The sequence below is a fragment of the Chelonoidis abingdonii genome, chromosome 1 (assembly GCF_003597395.2).
Source record: "Chelonoidis abingdonii isolate Lonesome George chromosome 1, CheloAbing_2.0, whole genome shotgun sequence".
NCBI lineage: Eukaryota > Metazoa > Chordata > Testudines > Testudinidae > Chelonoidis > Chelonoidis abingdonii.
The window spans coordinates 204385748-204412383 of record NC_133769.1 but is presented as its reverse complement, the minus strand read 5'-3'; the positions used below and the strand labels follow the sequence as shown (position 1 = coordinate 204412383).

The window sequence follows — 26636 nt, the reverse complement described above, 5'->3', positions numbered from 1 at the left end:
ATGGGATAGCTGAGGAACAGCTACCCACAGTGCACCGCTCCTGAAATCGATGGTAGCTTTGGACCATGGACGCAAACAATCGATTTCGTGATCCCACTGTGGACGCGCTAAACCGATTTTATTAGATCTGTTTTGTAATATCAGTTAAGCTAATTCGAAATAATCATGCAGTGTAGACGTATTAGAGAGACTTTAAAGTAAATGATGCAGTCAGCACACACTGGGGAACAAGGGGAAATAATGGCTCAAGAGATGGGATATTCTGTGATGGAATTGTGTGAATTATTGGGGAAAAGTATTCTGGATATTGTTAAGTAACGGATATTGGCTCAGGATTATCCCAGGGAGAAGTTTGTATAGAAGCCCAGGGAATCTTGGGAGAACAATGGAACAGAGCCAAAAAGGAATCTTGAGAGAACAATGGAACTTGGTCCCAGACTCTTAACTGGGCATTGGAGTTACTACTCTTAATCAATCATTCCAAGATACCTGGATGGTGCAAGTGGATACATGTACCATATGCCAGTGCACTCTTGTCCTTTCCAGCATAGCCAATGGAAAGGCACAGGAAATGTATCTGGTAATATGCCAGCACCTGGAAAAATGAAACAGGGTACTATGAAATAATACCAGAAGGAAATGGATTATGGTGGATACTTGGGTTAGGATGGAAGCAAATACTAGGAGCCCAGTGGGAATGGGGTATCTTGGTTAAAGAAGGAAACTGAACTTGGAATGGAAAGAAGGTAATCTCACCATGACTTTACAGTGGAAAAATGGGTGGTGAAGGATTGCCCTGAGTAGTCAAGAACAGTTCGCCTTTTTGTGGCAGGCGCGCCAGTACACCTTTTGTGTGCTGCCGCAAGGTTGGAAGCACTCCCCAACCATATGCCACCAGCTGGCCAGCGCCAACCTGGCCCGAATACAGTTGCCACTGCTGGCCCACCACTATCATTATATCGATAATGTCATGGTCTCTGGGCCCTCTCGCGAGGTGGTGGCGAATGCCTTACCCGTCGTTGTCTAGGGCCTGGAGGCACGTGGGTGGAGTCTAAATCCGCAAAAAATACAGGGCCCCGCTCAGACTGTGGTCTTCTTGGGCATTATGTGGGCAGGGCCAGAACAGCAGATACCTCAGAAAGTGCGACAAACTGTGCAGGGCTATCCCACGCCCCAGACAAAGAGGCAGCTGCAAGCTTTCCTTGGTTTGCTTGGGTTTTGGCGTGCATTTATCCCCCATCTCGCTTTCCTCATGCGGCCATTACAAGCCTTAGTGTGGAAGGTGGCGCCCTGGCAGTGGGGCACGCAGCCACCAGACGGTCTTTGATCTGTGCAAAGACGCCCTGCTTACGCACGCTCGGCTCCACGCCCCACAGCCGGGGGTCCCGTTCGAGCTTGAGGTCACCACAGTGGCGGACGTGGCCTCCTGGGGGCTCTGGCAGCTGGTAGGGGGCCAACAGAAAGAACTCATCGGCTTCTGGTCCTGGGTCTTTCAGGGGGCAGAGCCTGGCTACACCCCTCTGGAAAAACAAATCCTGGCAGTGGTCTGGGCATTACAAGACACTGAGCGTAACAGGCCCTACGCCAGTGGTGGTGCGCACGCCCATTCCCTTGGGGCGCTGGGTGCAGAAGGACCCCACCCAAGTGCAAACAGGAGTCGCACAAAATGCCACCCACTTCAAGTGGAAGCATTACTTGCAGCAGCATATGCTGTTAGGCTGGCCCTCTATCTCCACCCCCCACACCGTCTTGCTGGGGGCGATTACCTTTGAGCATGTGCCCTCTCTCACGGACGAGCTGCCACCAGTGGAGGACCCTGTGTCCCCCTCTCCGGTAGGAAAGGCCCCTCCTGTGGACCAGCTGCCTGCCAAGGAACGGGACTACGCATGGTTCATGGATGGGTCGGCGGCCTACACCGCCCAGGGGACCCGGCAGTGGAGGGCGATAATGTACGCCCCCTATGCGGATGTAGTAGCCACGGCGTGGGGGACAGCCGGCTCTAGCCAATGGGCCAAGCTGTGGGCCGCCACCCTGGCCATCGAGGACTCCCCACCACGGGCATATCTTTATATGGACAGTTGGGCCCTGTATAAGGGCCTCCGAACCTGCGTGGAAAGCTAAGGGATGGAAATTGGCAGGCCGGCCCCTGTGGGGAACTGCACTATGGCAGCAGCTCCTCCACTATGCCCTGCAGGCTCCCCTGGCTGTGCGACATGTAGATGCCCATACAAAAGCCCAGACCGCAGAGGTCCACTGGAACGCGGCAGCCGACGACATGGCCCGAGAAAAGGTCATGCAATTGGCTGAGCGCTACCATGTGAAGGGGGGCCATCGCGAAGCCCGTGCAACGCAGTGCGCGGCCCTGCGCCAGGGCACTGCCCTTCCACTGGCAGCGTGCTGCACTGCCCGGGCAGGCTATCCGACCTGCTCCTGTTTGGCGCCTATTGCCCTTCCAGAACCGGCCGGTCGGATCTACCGAGCCACAGGCCCTTGCCAAGATTGGCAGGTGGATTACATAGGCCCTCTGCCCCAGGAGCGGCGATGGCAATATGTCTTCATGGCCGTAGACACCTATACTGGTCTGTTGTTTGTACATCCAAGTACCACTGCGGCGGCGACAACCACGCTGACGGTGCTGCAATAATTGTGTTCCTGTTACGGGACCCCACGTACCGGGCAGAGTGACCAGGAGACACACTTCACGGCCCAATTGGCTCGAACCTGGGCCGCCGACGTTGCCGTGGACTGGCACTTTCACCTTCCCTACACACCAACAGCCAGTCGCCTTATCGAGCGCCTAAATGGGCTTCTAAAAGACCAGATCCGTTGCCTTACGCCCACCCACACACTGCGTGGCTGGTCTGGGTTGCTGGAGCAGGCTGTCTGGCTATTGAATAACCGCTTCTTGAGTGGAGGCCAGACACCCCTCCAGCATCTCACCATGCCCCCCCAGATGCCAGCACATCTGCGAGTAGATCTTAGGCATGCACCTGGGGTAGTTGATTCGGCACAAGGTGTAGTAACCTTATATGCATCGCACCCCCAAACTTTGCAGACAGAGCAGACAGTGATTCCTTGGACCGCCCAAGCACAACTTTGGTGCAAGCCATCCTGTTTGTTTCGTGTTCTTCCAGTGAAGGAGGGCCTACGGCTGTATCCCCCGTATTGGTTGAGCTCAGATCGCTCTCTAGCCCTCCTCTCATGCACCAACGCAGGCGCCAAGCCGCTGCAGTGCGAGCGAGGGGAGGCCCTCTGTAACCTTGTTTCTTTACCTCCTGCAGGTCTGACAAGCCGCAGCCCAAGGGAGACTGAATGGCACGTACTAGCAAATGTCTGGTGGACAGTGCCGCAGCGAAAACAGCAAGCTGCCGTGATCCTGGCCACTGGGAAAAGATGGGCCTATGTGCTGCCAAAAAAAAAAGAGAACTATCCCCGTATGGCCTCGCTCTCTCGATTGTCGCAGCGCTCCTTATGAGGGGAGTTACTGCCCAGGGGGCTGTTGCCTCCCCAGTAAACGCGTGGGTAGTACTTGCCCAAACTGCCGTTAATGCAACATCTTTTTGCCTCCCCCGAGCATATGCTGTGGGCGCCCTTATGGAAACCTGCTTTATTGGCGTTTGTGCAGCCTCAGCCTCGTTGCAGGAATTTTCCCTGTTAACAATTGCGAAACGTATTACGTATAGAAATTTGTATGCATTGGGCCCTGCCCAGTACACTTTAGATACAGCCATGTATGCCTTTCGTCTTGCTAATGTTACCCCTGCCGTTGTTTGTGTATATTTCGTAAACACCACCCGTGTGGCAGTGAACCATACCAATAGGAAGTTATTTTGCCAAAGCAGGGATAATGTTTCTTTTGCTTATGAACATATAAAATTGCCTGTAGGGTGGCTTTTGCTTTGTGGCAGGGTCGCGTACACCTACGTCCCTGCCAATAGTTCTGGGGGCCCCTGCACCCTCGGCCGAGTAGCTCCCCTTATGTTGCCACATCCCCCAGTGGGTTTTGCCCGCCACCGGCGAGAAACCATCCCTTTAGATTCCACCTGTAAGGCTGAGGTGACCCTTTTTTCCGAAACGAAAGCTGCAGCCCTTGTGGGCATACCGGGTTTAGTGGCGCATAATTATCATGCGGTAGCACACCTTGCATGCACTGTAGCCAAAGCCATTAATTTGACCTCCACAATCCTTGCACTGCTTACGCAAGAGCTTGAAAAAGTACACCAGAGAATGTTACAAAATAGGCTGGCCGTTGATTATTTGTTACTCTGACACGGCCACCCCGTCACGATTTTGCCGGCATGTGCTGCTTTAATGTTACTGATGCTGGGCCCTTTGTAGATGCCGCTTTGGAGCACCTTCGCGATTTAGCAAAAGGCATTCGCCAGCAACAGGGGGATTCCTGGCTCTGGTCCTGGCTCACCTCCTTATGTGGTTCGGCTGCACACTTGGTGCAGTGCCTTTGTCTTGGCCTCCTTGGTTTATTGAGCTTATAGGTTTGTTGCATGTGTGGCCAACGTTGTTGCCCCCGGTGCCCCATACCTACCCCTTTGGGGTCCTCGTGGTCACTGGCATCGCTCGAAAAAGCGAGGGGAGAACTGTAGGTAACTGCGAAAGACTGTGTTACGGCCTAGCTAGGGTATTCCGCTTTCTCAGCAGCCGGTCATTGTAGGACACGGCCTGCCAGTATAATCCGCTCCTAGCAGGTAAGAACTGCTTTGTATGGCCTTAGCCAAGGGGCGGACACAGCCTGTGGAAAGCCCCTGGCCGTGGGCCAAGGGGCAAACACCGCCTGTGGAAAACCCCTATTTGTTTATGTATAAGCTGTTTCTGCATTTAGTATACATAGCTGCAAGGCTTCAATCCCGCCTTTAAACTCCATACCAGGCTGAGCTTTGGTGCGCTAGGTTCCCCACCTCCATAACAGCAACGCCAGGAGTCCCTGTTGCGGGTGTGTCACTTTACCTTCATTAAAGCCAAATAACTCTCGTTCTTGTAGAGCGCCCTGGGTAGGCCCGTAACCTCCCAAAAACCTTACAATTCATTTCAGAGGTAGTAGTGCCCTGTTGTCAACACTAATATATGCTGATATTATCCACTTAAATAACATTCTTCATCAGTGTCAATCAATTCTCTCAAACATCTTACTACAGTCACCGTCCAATTCATCATTTCCACCTGGGTATGCAGTAGTATTTCTTAAACCGTGTATAGCACCTAGTGCTCAGTAGAATTTTTCAAATATTATGCAGCACAACTGAAGCCTATCAACTTCTAGAGTGGATGACTGAAATTAACTGTTTCAGAGAACTGCAAAGGTGTGCTAGGAAGGCAGAGAAAGAAAGGATACAAATTTTAGTACAGTGACTTTCAGTTCTGAGCAGCAGCAGAATCATTTGTACTTAGTTTTAAAACCCAAAGCTACAACAGACAATGTGGGGCATAGAGCGTTTGGTGCTTACATCATACAGCACAGTTGCTTAAAACAGACTCTGTCTTCCTCCCTGTTTATAAAAAAAATAGGATATAGAGCTGTGTATCAGAGCTTGCTAAGTTGAAATGAAATTCTGAAGAGACTTGAGAGTCAAAGAAAATGATCTGTGTGGACAGTGTCAGAAATGAGTAGTAAGACAAAGTTCCATTTGAAGAGGTATTTCAAAATAACATTTATTATTGTTAAAAGAATTACATTAAAAAGATAACATTGAATACACTTAAGACCTTTTTTTTTTTTCATGTACCATGTTTCAACTTCTGCTGTTTGGCAGTAATCTCTGTCATAAATACTATCCCCTTTTTCTTCTGGAAAATTGAGCTTTAAGCCTATGTGATTTTTGAAGTTGCAGTTTCTATAAAAACAAGTGAACTAGTGTTTCAGCTTTACCTCATTCTTTTGCAAAGAAATCCTCACGACTGGACACACACTAAGCAAAAGTATTCTTTTTACTATTCCTAACACCAGGCTCTCTTAGCGCTTGTCTACACAAGTTATACGCTGCGTTATCTATACCAATATGGCTAACATTGTATAATCTCCTTAGTATGGCTGCATTAATCAGTATAATCTACACAGCATCAGAACACCACAGCATGGCAATGCACACTAAGGGATGTGATTTCTAAAGTGTACCAACATTTTGTGTACTGACTTGTATAGACCCTGTTGGCATGCACTAAAAGTTCTCTAAGTGCACGTTAACATAGTGCACCAGCGCATTAGGGAACTTAGTGTGCACCAGCAGAGTCTACACAGTCCGCTTAGCATGCAACAGATTAGTGCACTCAAGTCGCACACCTAGTGCATATTGCTGCACCACGTAGGCAAGCCCTTAGAGTCCTTTAAACTGATACAACTATTCTCATACAGAAAGAGGAATAAGTTATGCTGGTATAAGTGTTTATACTAATATCTGCATCCACACTAATGTGATTGTACTGGTATAACTATTTTCGTAAAAAAAAACCCACCACCCATAACCAAAATAGCACATAGTAGACCAGTGAGACAGTCTGTATCCTTGTGTTCACCCCTTTTTAAAAACTATGCTTTTGTACAAAGTATCTTGGAAGGCATCATTTGAAAACTCAATGTGCTGATCATTATTATCCTGGTAAAATGTGTGGCAGCATTGTATGTAAAGTTATAAGATTCCTCTGTATAACAGTACTGAGACATACTCCATGTTAGAAAAGCAGGCACCAACAGCTTCCTCAGAGACAAAAGGCAAACTGTCTCTGCTTCAGCCAGGTGTCAGTGAAGTCAAATGGACTATCACCTGGTTAAGCAGCCATTTTTGGAAGGAAAAAGGGTGCAAGTAAAAAATTCACATCTTGGCAACAAAACAGCTGGAGGTTTCCATCTCCACAGACTTGCTACCTCCAGAACTCTAGCTGGAGATGATTTTCAAAGAGAGAGAGGGAAACAGAGGCCCCAAATATCTCTCCCTTCCTATCTACTCATAGAATCAACAGCACCTGAAGGACAAGGATAATAACACTGAACTGGGGGAAAGATCCTGGCTGAAAGGATTTCATTCACATGACTGTTAAAGCATGTGGTGAGAGAAACCTTTGCTGGTATTTACTTAGCTTGCTAAGTTAGGTATTAGTTTGCATTTATTTCTTTGTAACCAATTTTGATTTTTATGCCTCATTACTTGTAATCTCAAAATATCTTTCTGTAGTTAAACTTGTTTTGTTTTATCTAAACCAGGGTGTTTGGATTGAAGTGTTTGGGAAACTCCATTTGTTATAACAAGATCTGCATATATTTTCTATTAATGAAATGATGGACTTTATATGAGCTTGTATCGTCCAGGAGAGTGCTGGGCAGTACAAGGTGCACATTTCTGAGGGAAAGTCTGAGATTGGAAGTTTGCTGGTGTTGTCCGCAGCATAATTCATGGGTGGCTGACTACAGCACTCGTACAGTATAGCTAGGAGTGATTTACATGTTGGAGGCTGGGTGGGCAGACCAGGAGTGGTGGCTTTCACAGCAAAGCAGTGTAAAAGGTACCCCCGGTTGAAGGGGCATAGCTGTTCATCAGTCCAGGTTGTACCCTGGGTAAATGTCACAACCAGGCCTTAGACACTTAAAATAGAAACATGTTTTTCTTAAGTCAGCTGACTCTGTAGTGCTATTAAATCGTTCTACAACTATGGATCAGTGGCCCCCAGACACTTCTCTAGAGGACCTTAAGGACCATCACAACAAGCAGAATGCCATAGGGCAGTTGGAGGGATTTAGAGCTAAGTGATATGCAAGGGGACCTTGTCTTTACAAAGTGGTCTGCAAAAATCAAGTACAAGAGAGAACCTGTGGTGTAGTGGTTAATGCTATTTGGCTGCTATGTGGGGAAACCTGTTTGAAAGTGACAGAAATCTGATATTTGTGACACCTGAAGCTTAGGAAGTCAAAAGGTAATACTCCCTGTCTCATGGGATGTAGAAATGAGAGCAAAAGAGAGGAAAAACCCAGGGAGCCTGGGCTAGCACATATGTAATGCTGGTTCCATAAGTGCAAAGGAAGCTGTTCAGGCAGCTGTTTAGATCTAGAACTGATGTGAGGAGCTGAAATGAAAGATCTGGTGGTGAACCTTCCCAAACAGCCCTCTTGACATAAGCACTTCATCTGGGTTAGGTAGGAGGAGAATCACTCACTGAAAACAAAGGGTGCCTCTTGTCACAAAAAATTTAGTTTACAAATAAAACCATCAAAATACCCTGAGTCTAGTCTTATCTGCTGATTAGGCTGAATGAAAACATTTTAGAAGTAACAAACTTAACTTTAATGTTCTGCTCCAGTTTGATAGCGATTTATGATTAAGAGATACATCTTTTTACCCGTGATTAGGCCCACAGCTTTCACAGATCTAATTTGTCAATAAGTTACATTCAGAACCTCCAATAATACATTCATAATGAGTAAACAATACTACACTTAATTTTATTTTTACTAGTTGACTTAATTGTACCAACGTTAATAATTTGTAAAAGTTCAACATAGGACTATGAGTAAATAACTATTCCTTAGTCAATGGTATAGCACAACAGTAAAGGATGTTGTGTATGTTTCACCATTTTGTATCAAAATGGATGAAAAACCTAAGTTCATCTGGAGGCCAACAAGAATTGCAGAGTAGTCTCCTGTATAAATCTTGAAGGAAAAAAAAATCTGTCTGCACTGTCCAATACCTTTACTATTTACTGAGACTTTTTTAAATAGAAAGGCGCAATAGTATGTTTGAAATCAAAAGTCTTGGCATGTCTAGCTTGGCACTGAGGTTTCCAATTAACACTAGTAGCAGTGGCCAACTGCTCAACAATATTGCACAAAAACATGTCTTTAGAGATGAAGGTACTAAAACAGAACAAATAAAGCTCTTCTCTCTGACAAACATGAAAAATGCCCCAAAATAATTCAACCTACATAATTTATCTTATCTGTCGATTTTATACTTCATTGGATTAACAGGCAGTTTGAAAATTCAGGAATGTTTGCTTTCTCAATTAAAAAGCAAAACAAAAAAACCGCTCTTGTAATCCTCCTTCTGCAGATAACTGCCAGGATGCTCACCATGAGGCCATGATCAAACACATGGCATCTTATTCAGTTCAGACATTTAGCCTTACTGTGTGGAGCGAGAATAAGCCAGTCAATCCCTTTCCTCTAAATCTATCAGAACTGCTTTGCCACCAGAATTCAGAGGCTGCTCCTGAACCTTTCAGTCACAGCCCCATGAACTGTCTCCTATCTTTTGTGCCACCTAAAGCAGCAAAGACATTTACCTGTATAAAGAGTCTTTAAAAACTGTAAAAGGTTTTGCTTTTGATCACCTATGGAAGTGAAGTCTCTATGAAGGACAGAACACACATGCATTTCAAGATCTGTATGTTTCTTATATACAATAGTTTACATTTTTACAGGACTACCTTACTTAAATTGCCATTCAAAAGCTATAAGGTGATTTTAGTCTCTGAAAGAACAATTTCTGAACAAAGTTTTTATTTTAGAAAAGTGACCAGTTTTGAATTTTGGGAATTTAATTCAGCGATTATAAATAACAATAAATGTTACTGAATAGGTTGTCTTCTAAATTAAATAATCACTGATCTTGCAGAATATATTACTATAATACAGATTTGAGATTACAAATGCAGTACATCTGCACATTACTTACATCATCTTAAAGCTGATAAAATACACCTGTTGGTAATTTAGTTTACTTCTGTCGAAGTTTAGTAGCTAAATATGTTTGGGCAATTGTTAAAGAAAGAGCACTATAAGTGGAATTTAAACAGCCTCTGGAAAGTATCTATATATGTAAGATGACTACACGGACATGTAATTTTTGAAAAGTTACATTAGTTTCTTTTTACTTTTAGAAGAAAGGTTCTCCAAGTCAGATTAAAATATTAGCTTGCTAATTTGTTAAATAAATAGTAAATTTGTTGCCTTCCTTAATTAGTCAAGATATTTCTACTATAATTACAAAAAGTTTTCTTGAATCCCATTCATGTTTCCATTGCGAAGACTATAATAAGTTATCACTGGTACTAAATGTTACCTTTCTCTTCCACAGAAGCTGAGCAAAAATCCTCACAGCTCAACACAAAGCAAGAAACAAGATTCCGGGAGGTGTACTTTATACCAGTACAAAAAAGATGAACTGAAGTTTCAAAACTCTGAGTATATGGCAGAACAAACAAACAAAAAAACCCAGTAACAAATCTCTCTGACAATGAGGTTATAGCTTTGTTTCACTATTTATACTAACATAAATGAATTGTCCTGCAATTGCCTTAACTTTCCAGATTTTCTAAAAAGTCACATTCAACACTTTCTTCTAGTTGTTTCAAGATCCTTGTGCTGTTGCCAAGAGAATATTCCACTGACAGAGATGCTGAACTCTGTGCATTCTGGGACCTGTTACCTTGTGCTTTGAATGCACAGCTCAGGGTCCTGAAGAAGGGCATTAACTGTGTGATGCTGGATATAGAACGAAGGTTCAAAAGAGGATATTCACATTTCTCTGAAGTTCTCTCATTAGTGTTTGTTTCCTGCAAACAAGCATACAAACCAGAAGATTCACTGAGTATTATGCAGAAAAATAGTCTATTCTTCTATGAGATTACTTGGTTGAAATCTGCACTAGATACTATTTGTCAAGCAATGTGAGATCTGCAGCCTATTATACCAGGCATTTCTTGCATCACAAGATGATTTGTACAGCTGTTACCTTAAAATGAAGTTTTACTTTAAAAAGTGCGTTTCTAACAATGGTATTATGTAGTTCTATATTCTCTCCCCCTGCAACAAGTAATTCCTGTTGGTCACTTGCTTAGGCACTGTCAGTGAGTGCTGTTCTGCAGACATATTAGCAATAGGTCTTAAAAAAAGGACCTAAAGGACTGGGTAGTAGCTTTACACCAGGGGTCGGCAACCTTTCAGAAGTGCTGTGCCGAGTCTTCATTTATTCACTCTAATTTAAGGGTTTGCGTGCCGGTAATACATTTTGACTTTTTTAGAAGGTCTCTTTCTATAAGTCTATATTATATAACTAAACTATTGTATGTAAAGTAAACAAGGTTTTCAAAATGTTTAAGAAGCATCATTTAAAATTAAATTAAAGTGCTGATCTTACACCACCAGCCTGCTCAGCTCGCTGCCAGCCTGGGGTTCTGTTCACCTAGGCCAGCAGCGGGCTGAGCGGGGCCTTGTGGCCGGAGACCCTCCAGTATCCTGGGTGGGGGAGGTTAAGGGGTCAGGGCAGAGGGCTGGGTGTGTGGGGTGTTGTAGGGCAGAAGGGCTGGGTTTGTGTGGGGGGGTTCAAGGGTCAGGGCAGAAGGCTGATGTGTGTGTGTGGGGTTTCAGTGGCAGGAGGAATGGGGCTGTGGAGGTGTCTGGGCAGAGGGCCTGGGTTGCTGTTTGTGTGGGGGTTCAGGTGCGAGTGATGGGCTGTGGGGTCGTGCAGGGGCAGAGGACCTGGGGGCTATGGGGGCTGCAGGGCATAAAGCTCGAGTGTGTGTGGGAGGCGTCAGGCTGGAGGGCATGGGGGGGGTTCAGGTCAGGGCGAGGTGCTGGGGGGTATGGGAGCTGCGGCGCAGATGCCTGAGTGTGTGTGGGGGTCAGGCGAGGGCTGTGGGGAGTGTAGGAAGAATCTGAGTGTGGTGGGGGTCAGGGACAGATGGCTGGGGTGTGCAGAGAGAATGCTGAGTGTGTGTGGCGGTCAGGGCAGAGAGCTGGAGGGGTGGAGTGTAGGACAGGATGCGGAGTGTTTGTTGTCGGGGGTCGGGCAGTGTGGTGGGTAAGGGTGTGGGGAGTGTAGGACAGAATGCTTGAGTGTTGGGGGGGTCAGGGTGTCCAGAGGGCTGGAGGGTATGGGAGCTGCGGCAGAATTGCTGATTGTGATAGTGAGGGGGTCCGGGGCATGAGGGCTGGGGGCATGGGGTTGTAGGACAGAATGCTGATGTGTGGGGGGTGAGGGCTGGTGGCGTTGAAGTTGTAGGACAGAAGGCTGAGTGTGGTGAGGGGGGTCAGAGTCGAGGGCTAGAAGGTTGTAGGACAGATGGGCTGAGTGTGGGGGGGATCAGGCAGAAGGCTGGAAGGGTGTAGGACAGAGGGCATGAGTGTGTGTGGGGGGTTAGGGCAGAGGGCTGGGGTGTGACAGAGGGCTGAGTGTGTGGGGAGTGAGGGCAGAGGGTGGAGGGTTATGAGAGCTGCAGGCAGATGGCCTGAGTGTGGGGGGGTGTCAGGGCGAAGGGTGGGGGCCGTGGGGTTGTAGGAGCAAGGCTGAGTGTGGGGGGCGTGAGGGCTGGTGGGTATGGAAGTGAGGACAGAGGGTGAGTGTGTGGGGGAGTCAAGGGCAGAGGGTAGAGGGTGTAGGACGGGGCTGAGGTGGGGGGGGATCAGGGCAGAGGGATCTAGAGGGTGTTAGGACAGAGGCTGAGGTGGGGGGGGGATCAGGGCAGAGTGCTAGAGGGTATAGGAGTGTAGGACAGGGGGCTGAGTGTGGGGGGGTCGGGCAGAGGGCTGGGGGTGTAGGAGGTGGTAGGACAGAGGGCTGAGTGTGTGGGGGGGGTCAGGGAGAGGGCTGGAGGGTGTGCGGGGATGCAGGGCAGAGGCTGAGTGTGGAGGGTCAGGGCAAAGGGCTGCGAGTGCTCGCCGTGTGGGTGCCCAGCCCCCTGCCTGAGCAGCTCATGGCAGGGGCTGGAGGGATGTGCCTGTTCCACCCCCTGCCCCAGGCTCCGTTCCTTACCTCTCTCCTGCCTCCTCTATATGGAGGCTGCACTGCACGCTTGCCACTGCTTCCCCTTCCCACTTGCTAGGGCATCAACTTGATTGGTGCAGGAGAGGGGGCGGGGCAGGAAAGCAGCCACTTTGGTGGAGAGCAGGGGGGGAAGAGTTGTCTACACTCTGTCCTACACTCCCCACACCTCGCCAACTCTCGCCCTGACCCCCCCCAACAACTCAGCCCTCTGTCCTACACCTCCATACCTTCCATACCCTCCCGCAGGGGAGACAGATGGGCGGGGGCGCTGAGTGGGGCTGAGGGCCACTCAAAATTGGCTCGTGTGCTACAGGTTGCCGACCCCTGCTTTATACCTTTACTTCTGGGAAGGTGTTGCTTACATGCTGGAAGGCAGGCATGGAGTAGTATGGGAGAATGTGACAAGTGGGTAATGGAGGTTAGCATAATTAACAGTGTGTGAGATCCCCAGCCACAATAAGGTTCTGTGTATGCAATATATGTAATAAGATTCTGTAGTCCAATTCTACCATTTATTCCTCACAACTCTGCTGTCTTCAAGGGGGTTCCACAGGTATAAATTAGGGCAGAATCTGATTTAGCACTTCAAAACTTGGATACCAACTCCTTTGATGCACATGTGGAAAGAAAATCTAGCTCGTTCACTGAGCTACACTGGCTCTGCCGTAGTAGCAGAATTAGTAAAAATGTTGGGACACTAAGGCAAGCACATATTCCTCTGCCTAAACACAGACAGCAGATCTGAAGTTAGAAGATGCACTTCTAAAAAGTCACTTTTCTGAGGAGAGACACACATTAACTTTTCTCTTGTGAGCAATGGAGTTCTTTGAGAGCACACATGCAATTTTACAGTCAGACTTCCTAGCCACAATCTGCTTTGTCTTCCTTTATAACCCTCCCTATTTTGCAAGGCTATATTGAAGTATCTAACGTGATACATTAGTTTAAAAATACATGTATGACAACTGTGTATTTGAGGCTACATTCTAGTCTCATTTAAGATGGTTATTTTTAATATATCATATATTTGAAAGATTTCCTGTATTAAAAGAATTCCATTTTTATGTTATCAATTCACAGTGCAAGATATACATGGAGATCCTGTCCTCCAGTATGCAACCAGATGACCTAAATAGTTGCAGTATCTATTATGTCCAGTAGTTTAGCAAGTTGGTACTTTCCCCTGGAATTCATTCCATAATCCAGAATTTCAGCTTCTATGAAAATATTAGCCCTTATGCTTGCAAAGCTAGATTAGCTTGCAAATGAGAACTGAATGCAAAGTGATGGCAGTGTATGTGGGATTGTGGAGACAATCAGAAACAATAGCCCTGAGAATCATGAACACCTCCATTCATGGGATGGGATTTTTGATGCTGAAGCCTAAAAATCTAAAATACCAATATTCTTAACTACTTCATTTTTGATCAAAGCAAGTAAGATCATAATATTGCTAGTAAATGTTAATCTTTTATTATTCCTTTGAATATTAAACTCATGATTCTTTGGCCAAACATCCCAGAAACATTTCTGTGTTAGCCAAAGAGCTGTCTAAACTCTAATGCTAAGGAGTGCTTTGTTTTAGACTGATGAATGTCTAATCGATAGTAGCACTGTATTTAATTATCCACTCTGCTTTTTATCCTGATCTTGCTAACCTAGTACAGATGCCCAGGAAGGACTTCTAATAATTAACAGAAGATGCTTATAAACGTGCACTGTACTTGAGAAGATATTAGTAATAGACAAACTGGACAAGGAACATTTGTTATAACAGATGTATTCTACAATCAATGTAATCACAAACCACTGAGTAGTGTGCTGATTAAATGTCTCAATTATTAAGAGCTAATTATGGTCACAAATAGTCTCAGTAGTAATAAATTAGTTATAGATGTAATTTACTTATTACGCAAGTTCAGAATATTCAAAATAAAACATGAGAGGATATTTCAGCAGGGCTAGCCCTAAGAAAGAAAATCCTTCAAAATTTTTCTTTGATCTAAACCAGTATACAAGGGATGAATTTGGGGGACTGAGTAAGAAGTGAAATGAGATGCCAAACTTCTCCAATCACAGACTGATATGTATGTTTTCATTTCTGTATAGTGTTGTATTAATTATTGATTGATTGTCTTACTTAAATAAAACTTCAACTGAGTTGGTTATTTGACATCAAATCTTATTAAATCTGAACACGTAACACTATGAAGACGTGTCCAATCTCCTGCAATTAGTTTCTAATTTTGAGTGGAGGGAGTTTGAGATAGTTTGGTGATTTTTTCCAGGCTGACCCTTGTCAGAAGATATTACCTGCATAATTGGTAGATGTGTCTATAGTGAATCACCTGAAATAAATGGCTATCTGGACTCTTCCATGCAAATATAATATAATAGGAATATTGTCAAGATAGATCAATTTTAAAGCCAAAGAGCCTTTTCATATGCAGACTGAAAACTACCACCCAGCTGACTTTTCTAAATGAATAAAATGGTTCTTTAAAGTTATCAGATTTAATGTTAATAGAAAATATGTATCTAATGAAGCGTTCTCTTTACCCCATATTTCAGCTTTAACAAGTCCATGATTCTAATGATATGGGGTTTACATTCCTGGTGATTTTCCATTAGATGAGAGGTCATGGTACAAGTCTCCGTGTCCACTTCTGGAACAAAGGCCCACCTGTACCTGAAACAAATGTATTGCACAGGTCAGAAATCATTCATGAGAGTCCCTTTCCTAGAAATAAAAAATGCTGACAATTACAACACTAAGCTTTCTTGTCCCACCACTTTAATAGCTGTACTGACCATCCTCTCCCATGCTCTGTTACAAGACCTGTATTTTGAGGTCAGTCTGTTTAAATATTGAAAGGATGGACAATGTCCCATATAGATACAAGTGAAAATGAAACAGACCCTTCCTCTCTCCCAACAATTCTCTCAGTGTTGGAAACAGCAAAATCTTCTCAAAGTCTGATATCTAAATATTTGTCAGATATGAAGCAGGTTATGCCCATATGTGATGTTGTCTGATTAAAATATAATTATACAAACCACTGTTATATAATTGCAATGAATCTTGTACAAAGTGTAACACATGGCCAGAAAGGGTTAAGCAGCTTGCAGGCTAACCAACCAACCCAGAGCCAACCTGTAGAGACATGTTAGAAATGGTAATTAAGGTCATTCAATGCTAGATAGGTTTGCATTTCAAAGTTCTAGCCTATGTTGTTAAAAGTTAGAAGTGATACTAACTTACTTATAGATGCTAGCCATGTAAACAGACAGTTCGTGTCTCTCACTATAGCTATTGATTCAGATATCAAAAGGGAATATTAACATTTAGATGAATCTTGGGTGAAATAATGTCATTGTCTATATGTCTCTCTGAAGTTTGTGATAGACTGCTTAATAATAAATTATCTTATGTTAATCTATGTAGATAATTACCGGCAATGCTTAGGAAATAGACCTATTTCAAAGTTGCTGTGATTGCCCATTGTTTACCTAGGACTGTATGGTCAAGTGGATGCTAGAACACTGTATAAAGGACCCTTGGGTCCTGATCTTGTCTCTCAGATCTGCTTGAGGTTTCATGCAGGGGAAGCCTAAGCCATAAGGATTGAGATCCCAGTCCTAAAATGGAACACTCAGAATAGGATATTGGACATTGGACTATAACCTATGAACAAAATTTTAAAAACTCATTGCAACTACAAAGCTCACCATCGCCGCTATAAAAGCTGAACCTAAGGAACTGAACTCATGTCTGTATGAATGTTGATCTTTTAACTATACTTTCTCTCTTCTTTTTAAATAAATTTTAGTTTAGTTAATAACAAATGGCTGTAAGCATATGTTTGGGTAAGATCTGGAATATTCATTAACCTGGGAGGTAATATGTCCAATCCTTTGGGATTGGAAGAACATTTTTATATGATGAATAAGATTTTCATTAATCTTCATTATATCTGACTTGGGTACCTGGATGGAGGCCTACAGCTGGGTTACTCTAAGGGAACTGTGGTGTTGGCTTCTGGGCAACCAGTGAGGTAATAAAGAAGCTGTTTTGTGCTGGCTTGGTAAATCTAAGTATTGGAATATCCACCAGTTCTGGGGATTGCCTGCCCCATTCTTTGCACTTCACCCTAATTGAGTCACCACAGCTGGCTTCCCTGGGAATCTGGTCACACCATACCTATGTAAAAACTTGTGGATGAGGAAAAGATTGATGAGACACCAGTTTTATTAACTATGGAGGAGAAAATAAGAGTCAGTGTACATTTACATATTTTTAAACAGTGCACAAATAGTATGTTATCTACAGTACTACATGCCATATAGCTATTAATTAAAAAAAGTAACTAGAGGACTCACATTTGAAATAACTGTATCTTGTCAGGTGGAAAAGAAAGCGCTGTGTCCAGGAACTTACAAGCTGATAAATACAAGGACAGCTCATTCTGTTGTATGTCTGAAAGTAAGGGGCCACTGCCATCAGCTGAAGCTGAAGTTTTCTGTCTGCTTACTTTGCTGTTGCTCCTGTGTGATTAACCAGGTAGGAAAGCACTATTAAAAAAATCCCACTAAATATTTCCCATCTGCTAAAGGATTACAGTCACCTATAAGGGTTTATTTGTACTACACATTTTATCTTCAGACATTTATAAAAAAACCTACATGGTAAAATAGTCCAAAACTATAGTCACCACCCATTTTTTCCTGTAAGTACCCATTTCTAAAACACAAATGCCACATCAACTGCCTAATGACAACATTTACTGTATGGCAATGCCAGACTTTGATGTGCAACATTGCTTGCAAGCTGCAAATGCTATTGTGATTTTCAGAAATTCTGGCCAGAAAGCAACCACAATTCCTTGGACATGTTTTGTTAATTTGTTTCTGTTTTATGTGAGATAAACAATTCTTACTTTGATGGTTCATCCTCCTCAGCTAAGTCATCTTCCAGCTGTATAAATGTCTGAATCTTAAAAAAAGAAAAAAAAGAAAAAAGAAAGCAAGCCATATTTTTTCTTTTCGAAAGCTGTAAACTGTTGAAGTGTATACACAACTCAGTCATGGAAAAGACTGCTTCATATGAGATTAGGAAGCGCAGGACAAGTTTTATTTTAACTCTGTCACTTATAAACACCGTCAACCTATCAAAAGAGTTAGTTCTTTGAACAACAACAATCTATAAATGGAAATTAAAATATATTTTCAAACCAGAACAGTCCCTCCAACTGGAAACTAAGATGTAAAATCATAAACCAGTTGCAAAGATAGAGTGTGTTTGGAAGGAAGAGAAAGGCGAGTATGGAAAGCAAATGTAATAATGAATATAAGGCATTATTGCTTACCAATTCAGTCACCATGATTGGCCATAGTGAGGTTAGATGCTGAGGAGAAATTCTTAGCAACAGAACTCTGAAAAAGAGAAACATCTGGGCAGCAACAATAGAAGTCTGTCCCACACGGAGGTTCTCTGTCAGTCGCTCTGAAACACATTTTCAAAAAACTTATGATTTTCCATGTACATAAAGCTAGTTTTGGTAAATTACAAATGCAGGAAAAAAATTTAGTTTGCTTTGATTATGTCGTTTGATTTGGCCGTTCTTTTCACTCCATCAAAAGAAATTGTCAATTTTTCCAAAAATTCTCTCAAAACATAACAATAATTTGGAGCTAGATTAACTTTTATTTGAGTTTTTTCTTGTCAAAAACTAATTGTATTAGAGATCAGATTTTAAATGTTTTTTTTCCCTCTGAACTTAGCAAAAATTCAGAGGTGGTAGGGAAATAGGTAATACAACAAAAATATATAAATTATAAGACGACTGTATCTATGTACAGGGCCAGCGCAACCCATTAGGTGGTCGCCAAGGGCACTAACATTTGGGGGGTGGTGGCCGCCCCAGTCGTTGGCGGTATTTCGAGGGCGGGACCTTCTGCCACCTAGGGCGCCAAAAAAGCTGGCGGCGCTCCTGTCTATGTAAACAAGGCACATTTTAAAAATATACTCTTACCTTGTATTAATGGAAGGTAAAGGTGATACTGATCGATTTCTCCACTAAAGACAGCAAAAGCCTGACGTTTTAACAACATTGCTTTTTGCTCAAAACTTGGAAACATTTTTAAAGAACTGCTCTGCATATCTACAAAAAAAAAGACCATAATGAATATGTACACAATTTAAGGTACATCTTTACCTCAAAACAAAAGTTATTTCTAGGGCTATCAAGCAATTTAAAAAATGAATCATAATTAATTGTGAGATCAAACAAATGTGATTAATCACAGTTTTAATCGCACTGTTAATATTAGAATACCATTTATTGGGGTTTTCTATGTTTTCAAATATAGGGTAAAGGCTAGGGGCTCTGGGCTTCAGCCCCCCTGAGGGTGTGAGGTTTCAGCCCCTCTCAGGGTACAGGGCGGGGCTGCAGAGCTTCAGCCACTCTTGGGGCTCCAACACCCCTCCTCCCCCGCCGGCTGCCTGGGAAGCTGCGGACTGAGGCTGCTTCAGCCTCCTCCCCTCCTGGCCACTAATGCTTCCTGCCCTGCCCAAAGGTATGCGATTAACACATTAAAAAAACATTAATTTTGCTGTCAATTAATTGCAGCGGGCGGGGGACAATTGGCACAGTCTAGGTCTGCATGTATGGCTGGGGAATACCAGTTGTAAGAGAAGCACTTCAGCTGCTAGGAGGTTGCCCGGCAACTCCAACTCCCACCTCCACCCCTGTGTGCCCATCTCTTGTCTCCTCTATGTTTATGTATTCTGGATTTCTCAGAATGAGCTGTGACACTGACATACCAGCCACAGATTTAAAAACAATGGGTCCAAAATATAATAAGTGTTTTTTTTAAAATAGCTTTATATCTTACGTTTTTTAAAAAATACATTTTAAAATGGCTTAAGGGGTATATGGAGGACAGAGACCAAAGTATCCACCCCTCAATTCTCAGGTGTGTTTTAGGGGTCTTCTCTTGTCCTCCCTCAGGCCTTGAGAGTGGGAGACTGCCTTTTGAGGGGAGCCTCCATCTTCTCATACTTTGGTCAAGCCTGGAGAATGAGGTTTTAGAGTGTGAGGGGTCACAAAAGAATGCCAAAGCCTACTAACATACGGCTTTTATGATGATGCTCCCCTCTGCATGGAGCACTTTGCTATCCTACAGACAGACTCATACAAACATATGATAATAGGGATTTCTAATCTGAGCTATATGCATGAGATGCTACAGTAGGGGTTTAAACTCCTCACCAAGATAAGTATCAGTAAGTGAAATGTAAAAGTGGCAATAATTCTGATGAAGTCTGTTTGCAGAAATCCAAGTTTATTACAAATTTATCACCATTTCTGAAAAGAGAACATTTAGAATGCCTTCCTGAACACAGCTACTACTCTTTACCCTTTTGAGCATGTTAACAGAGAAGAATTTCCATGAGTAAATTATTTAACTATAGCTAATCAAGGTTAGTAACATTATGAGCTGTGAAAATGCACTGAAGTTAACATATTACGTCCTTAATTTAATGTAAGACAAAATATATGTTTGAGAGCTCACCAGAATATGAATTCCAAATTATTGTAGTAATAAATTATCAGCAAAGAATACTTACTCATAAAATCTTTAAACATAGTTTTCTCATGTGTTAGAAAATGATCTATAATGGACCTCCAACTGAAAAAAATATACAAAGAATTAAAGATAAACACAACTTGTCAGTGTAGACACACCATCGTACAAAAGAGACCCTGGGATAACATTTCATACAAAAGCAGCACATTTTACCATTTCATTTTTGATTTGTGTTTGAAATGCCAGACATGGTTATTTTATGCTCTTGAATCCAATTATGTGAGGATCCCAAAGTTAATGTGGACAATATGCATTTACATGATGTGAAGAGACGTTATCCTGCCTCTACACACTGCTGAAAAACCTAATCATTTTATAAAACAATTTGCTAGGACTAGTAATTTGGCACTTATTTCAATGCTAATATATTCTGTAGGGAAATCCAAGATGAGGCCTTTATTTTCAGTAATAGTAGGCTTCCCCTTAATATCTTTGAAAATTTCCAACAGAATTACAGATTACCACAATTTCATTTCTTACTGAATGCATGAAGTGTCCATCTGGAAGAAAGCTGGGTCCACAAATAACTCCAGAACTTCTTTTTTCCAGGCTCGTTTAGTGTAGGCATATCCACTTAGGGAGCTGAGCAACCGAGCACCAGCACGGAAGCTAGGGGCATTGTAGGCACTGCAAATAAACCTCAAATATTAATATTCAGGACAGACGCCCACCAAATGAGTGCCTTTCCCCCCAGAACTCCAAGCCTAGTCCTGACAGTAATAATTTACTCCAAATTCTATTTGCTAGATATAGAAGAGGTTTTTTCCCTTAGCACTGAGGAAATGAATGTCTCTTCAACTATACTGATGAATCGGAATGAATCATTACAGGGCAAAATGCTATCTCAGCTCCTTTCAGATGGCCCTGCCATCTTCTGTAAAATTTAAGATTACTGAAGTTTCCAGTCCTCATTCTAAATTGAAGGACTGAGTTTACAGACTCGAACAATAGCATTAAGACCCCAGTACTGCCCTGGTCACAATAGAGTCACTGTGACAGTTATGCAGGGCATCTACAGATTCCACTCAGAAAAAGGGTTTGCTATTATTAGCAGTTAGAAAACATCCAATCATTAGGAAAGTGCACACCTAAACAAAACGGAAGGTGTGTGCCATCCTGCTATTGGCTTATGGCCAACAACTCAACTACAGGAGGGATTCCTGCATGGGCAAGGACATAGATCCACTTAGACTACTCACTGAGTAGCCTTGCAAAAATTGTTATGAAAGTTTACCTGATCACCTGTGTTTTGTGACAATCATGATTAAATTGTGTTATACTTTATGCCAAAAAAGTTACCTTTATTTATTCAGAGTCCTAAAAATACTAAAAAGGGCACACACCTTATTCATATACTGCAGACACCCTTTACATATGGTAAAGATACATCCTTAATGTAAGGTAACCCACAACAAATCCTCTTTCACCCCAGACTAGTCCCCATCCATTATAGTTTCCCTTACGCCCCTATCTTGGAAATGCATGAGGAATAAAGTTGAACCTTACAACATGCCCTGAAGATCAGATTAACATCTAGCATGATTTAAAGAAAATATAAGTATGTACTGCAAGGGCTATTACCTGTGATTGCGTAGATAAGGAAATACGTAATACATCAGGCGTGAAATTAATGGCACAGCTTTCTCTTTTTCATCACTACGGTAAACCATGTCCAAGAGAGAAGCAAGAACCTTCAGAAAACCAAAATTCCACACGTGACCAAATGCACCCCTGTATTCACACCCTACACTCCATTATAATAACTTTGTACAAAATATGCCTTGTGAGGTATCATTTGAAAACTAATAACTAGATGGTCAGTAACATCGTGGTGAAATGAATGTACTAACATTATATATAAAGTTATGAATGTAATCTGAAATCATGACTGAAGTGTGTTTACCAGACAAGCCTGGGGAGTGGGCAAATCTGTTTCTCAAAGACACAGGACAAGCTGACACCTCTAGACAAGTGTAACCAAAGCTCATGGGCCAGGAAGGGGGTAGGAACAAACAGATTTGCATCTTAGCAAACAGCATAGCTCTTTCACCCCCAGACTCAGTCTCTGTCCACACAACCCGAAGGAACATTTTCTGGGAACTCCTCTCAGGAAAATGCATTTCAAAGGGTGATTGGACTACAAAAGTGAGGAGGCAAAAACACCCCAAGTTCTCTCGCAATCCATCTCTCTTTCTTTCACCTAAGATAACAAAAGAAACAGCCTTTAGACTTTGAGGCCGGATCCTCAACTGAAAATTTGGTCAACAATGTTATTGGGAGCATGTGGTTAAGAATTTTATCTTGAACCAAGTCTAGTTTGCTAAGTTTTAACACTACGAAATGTTTTATCTTTATTTCTGTTTAACAATTTCTGACTTTAATGCTTTATACTTGTACTCACTTAAAAACTCTCTTTGTAGGTAAATAAATTGTTTTAGTCTTTAATTAAAACTAATCCAGGGTTGTTCATTGTGCAAGTAACTCCATTTAGGGTAGAAGAGTATTATATATTAATTCCTTTCAAGGGGCAATGGACCTAATATATATGCACTACCAGAAGTGGGCTCTGCAGAACACAATTTTTTGTGGAAAATCCAGGACTGGGAGTGTGGAGGGGTCACCTTGCAAGTGGTAGCCAAGGCTTGTAGAAGCCAGAGCGTGACTGACGCGTGGCTGACAGGCTACAGCTAGACAGATACTCTGGGTGTTGTCTACATACTGCAAGGCTGTTTGTGAGCAGCCCAGGTGGGAGCTACAGCAGCAAAAGCATTGTGAGGCACCCAAGTTTGCGGGGAAGGAGTGACAGGCCCTCACTGGTCTGGATTGCATCCTGGAATGTCCTATCATATTAAGCTGGAATAGACACTTTGGAGAGGGAGGAATGTTAAACTTCAGAAAAAGTCAAAAAGGAAAACAGTCTCACCTTCACTATCAAACACCAGAATAAACCCAACACTTTAGTTCAGCTGTATCAATTGTTAACCACTATATAGAGAAGACGACAAGCATCTATCTTGCTAGCTCATATGCCCGACTCTTATAATGATTTATGAAGTAATGCTAAGGGACAGTTGTCATATATGCCTAGGACTCCCAGCATCCTTCCTAGTTCTATTAAGGGAACTAAAAGGTAAATCTAACTTTGAGCGTATTAAATGTACATAAGGTGTGCTCTAAAAGCAATGGAAACGTATCTATTTTTACAGCTACAGAAGGCACTTTTAACTGCATATGTGCTAGCAAATGCAGCAAATATGCTTCGTTTCAGTGCTTGAATAATAGGCTATGAAATTACAATCAAGACCACGAGAAAAGAATAAGTGGGTAAATAAAGATAACTGGAGGAAATGAATTCAGTACTAAGCATGAAACTTTGCATACGTTATAGTGAAAAATAATGGAAAATTACTCATAAGTGAGCTCTGTATTGAGCAAAGACCAGAACACATAGGGGACATGAATCACCTTTCTTGTGTACAGGAAATGTTACCTTACGGTCAAATTTGTAGTTATGACTGGATAATGTACGTATGTAACCAACTGCAAAGCGCAAGGTGAAAGTAATTGATTAGAAAGTGTTACATAGGAAACCATAAACTCTATCAGTACACAAACAGCTAGGGTATAAAAATCCCACCAAACTGCAACAAAATGGGACCAAATCGGCAAAGCTGTCCCCAGGAAGGGTAAAGTATCAATCTTTGCTTGTGTTCTGTATAGTCCTGATTAATTTGATTTGAGGTCTTGTTGATCAGTGATACAAATTGAATCTCTCTTACAATTTTGTCCTACTTAAGGAGATGTGTAGGAACTTTATATCTTACTTCTGCAAGAAGAGAGAGAGCTTGAACACTGTATATTGAGGGAGCAGAGGCCGACACCATTGAAGATGGTACTAGTGAAGCATCTGAAAAAGACAAAATGTTTAATTTGCATTTTAAAGCAGAACTTATTGTGGAAAATCTATAAGTTCAGGATTTGTTTGGTTCCCATCTGAGTTATACCTTGCACACTGAGTTGCAGTGCGGTATTGCTGGGAACCCTGCCAGCTCCCATAAGAACGGCCATACTGGGTCAGACCAAAGGTCCATCCAGCCCAGTATCCTGTCTGTCAACAGTGGCCAATGCCAGGTGCCCCAGAGGGAGTGAACCTAACAGGTAATGATCAAATGATCTCTCGCCTGCCATCCATCGCCATCGTCCCATAAACAAAGGCTAGGGACACCATTCCTTACCCCATCCTGGCTAATAGCCATTAATGGACTTAACCTCCATAAATTTATCTAGTTCTGCATACCCACCCTTGATCTTACAGGGATTATACATTATTAGAGGGCGTATTCCTTCACCTGCTCACTTTCCTGGTCTTTGTCGCATGAACAGAGAGCAACAATACCCTTAGTCCAAAGGTGCAAACAATTCAATGTTTACTGGGGTGAACTTCCAGCAAGCACGATTCCAGTTTCCTTTCTCAGTGTCCCCCTTCCCAGCTCTGACACCACAGAGCCTTGCCTGTGTCCCTTTTCCCATTTCCCCCACCAGCGAGTGCTGCCTCCTGTTATTGGTGGAGCGGACAGTACCATCGGCCAGAGACAAGCACTGGTGAGTAGCTCACCAATGGGGTCAGAGTCTACACACTGCAGCTGGTACTTGGAACTGGCAAGTGATGTGCTGTGTAGCGATATCCCTTCGTAGTACTGGGTCCGAGAGGATTGGGAATTTGGGATTGGTGTAAATCACCAGATCTTTGGGAAGGACACACTGAGGCCTAGCTGGAGAAGAGCTGATGGGAGTCTAGGGTTGAGACCAGAGGTTCTTAAACTGGGGGCTCCCCCCGGAGGAGGGGGCCAGGAATGTATTCTGGGGCCTAGGGTGTGTGAGAGAAGCTTTACGGGAAAAAAATACTGCACATTTTACCATAGCAACGAATAACTAGCAAAGCTGATTCCCCCAAACATATCAGGTCGTCGGATATCGATGTGTATTTGACACTAGATGGTGTTGTGCCTTTTGACGGATTTCTGTTAAGTTTTGCATAGCATCATACAAAGCTGTTGCCATCTGTGCATTAACCAATGCAGTGTGTACATTTAATTGTAGACATCGACCACAAGTGCAGTTTTGCTTTCACTCTTATGAGAATGGATCATTGGCTCTGTTTCAACCAACGCTTTATTGTTTTAAATACTTAGTGATGGAGTTTCATGTTTTCATTTTTAAATCGGCATATGTACTTGTGTGGTGGAAGGGGAAGCATAAACTGCTACAGACGCAAAGAAGGGAGCCATGATCAAATAAGTTTGAAAACCAATGGTCTAGACAGATCCTCTGGTTTGAGCGTGGCAGTTTTCTTACAGTGTGGTACTGTCAGTATAGAGCACGGGTGGGCAAACTTTTTGGCCTGAGGGCTACATCAGGTTTCGGAAATTGTATGGAGGGCCGGTTGGGAGGGGGCTGTGCCTCCCCAAACAGCCAAGCATGGCCCACCCCCTGCCCCCATCTCCTCTCTCCCCCGCTTCTCACCCTCTGACAGCCCTCCTCCTAACTCTGGGACTCCTGCCCCATCCACCCCCCCGCTCCCTGTGCCCTGACTGCCCCCAGAAACACTACCTCTGACTGCCCCTCGCCACCCCATCCAATCCCTCCTCTCATTCCTGACTGCCCCCTCCCCGAACCCCTGACCCAATCTGCCTTCTCCCTGACTGCCCCATGGGACCCCTGCACCCATTCAACCCCGCACTTTGACCGCCCTGACCCCTATCCACACCTCCCACCCCCTGACCACCTCCACCCCGAACTCCCCTGCTGTCTACCCAACCTCCCCCTGCTCCCTTCCAGCTTATCGTGCTGCCTGGAGCACCAGTGCCTGGTGGTGCTACAGCTGTGCCGCCCAGCTGGAGCCAGCCATGCCATCGCCACCATGCAGCACAGAGCACTGAGTCAGGCCTGGGCTCTGCAGCGGCGTTGCCCAGCTGCCCAGAGCATTTGCACCGGCAGAGCAGTGTGCTGAGGCTGCGGTGGAGGGTGGGCCCAGGAGCTCAGGGGCTGGGCAGGAGGGTCCTATGGGCCGTAGTTAGCCCACGTCTGGTATAGAGGATGAACAATCCCTTCTGTCTCTGGATGATGCAAGAATCAGTCCTGCACCTTTCACAGGCTGTTTTAGAGCACTGGTAGTTCCCAGTACTATCAGTTCTGGCCCCTGTTCCTTGTGAGCTCCAG

The 26636-nt window shown here is 43.7% G+C and overlaps 1 protein-coding gene across 2 annotated transcripts in view; it reads right to left on the bottom strand.

The window, feature by feature from the left end:
• Positions 1 to 8643: 8643 nt before the first annotated feature.
• DOP1B (DOP1 leucine zipper like protein B) overlaps positions 8644 to 26636 on the bottom strand; it is a 97603-nt gene continuing 79610 nt past the window's right edge. For both annotated transcript variants that reach the window (XM_032778282.2, XM_032778292.1), the window contains 10 exons: positions 24242 to 24324; positions 21999 to 22108; positions 20898 to 21044; positions 20398 to 20459; positions 18800 to 18928; positions 18134 to 18270; positions 17705 to 17760; positions 17148 to 17312; positions 15327 to 15456; positions 8644 to 10557 (listed from right to left, as the gene is read on the bottom strand). In XM_032778282.2, the coding sequence (XP_032634173.1) occupies positions 10300 to 10557; positions 15327 to 15456; positions 17148 to 17312; positions 17705 to 17760; positions 18134 to 18270; positions 18800 to 18928; positions 20398 to 20459; positions 20898 to 21044; positions 21999 to 22108; positions 24242 to 24324 (1277 nt within the window). In that variant the 3' untranslated portion in view covers positions 8644 to 10299. The remainder of the gene's footprint in view (positions 10558 to 15326; positions 15457 to 17147; positions 17313 to 17704; positions 17761 to 18133; positions 18271 to 18799; positions 18929 to 20397; positions 20460 to 20897; positions 21045 to 21998; positions 22109 to 24241; positions 24325 to 26636) is intronic.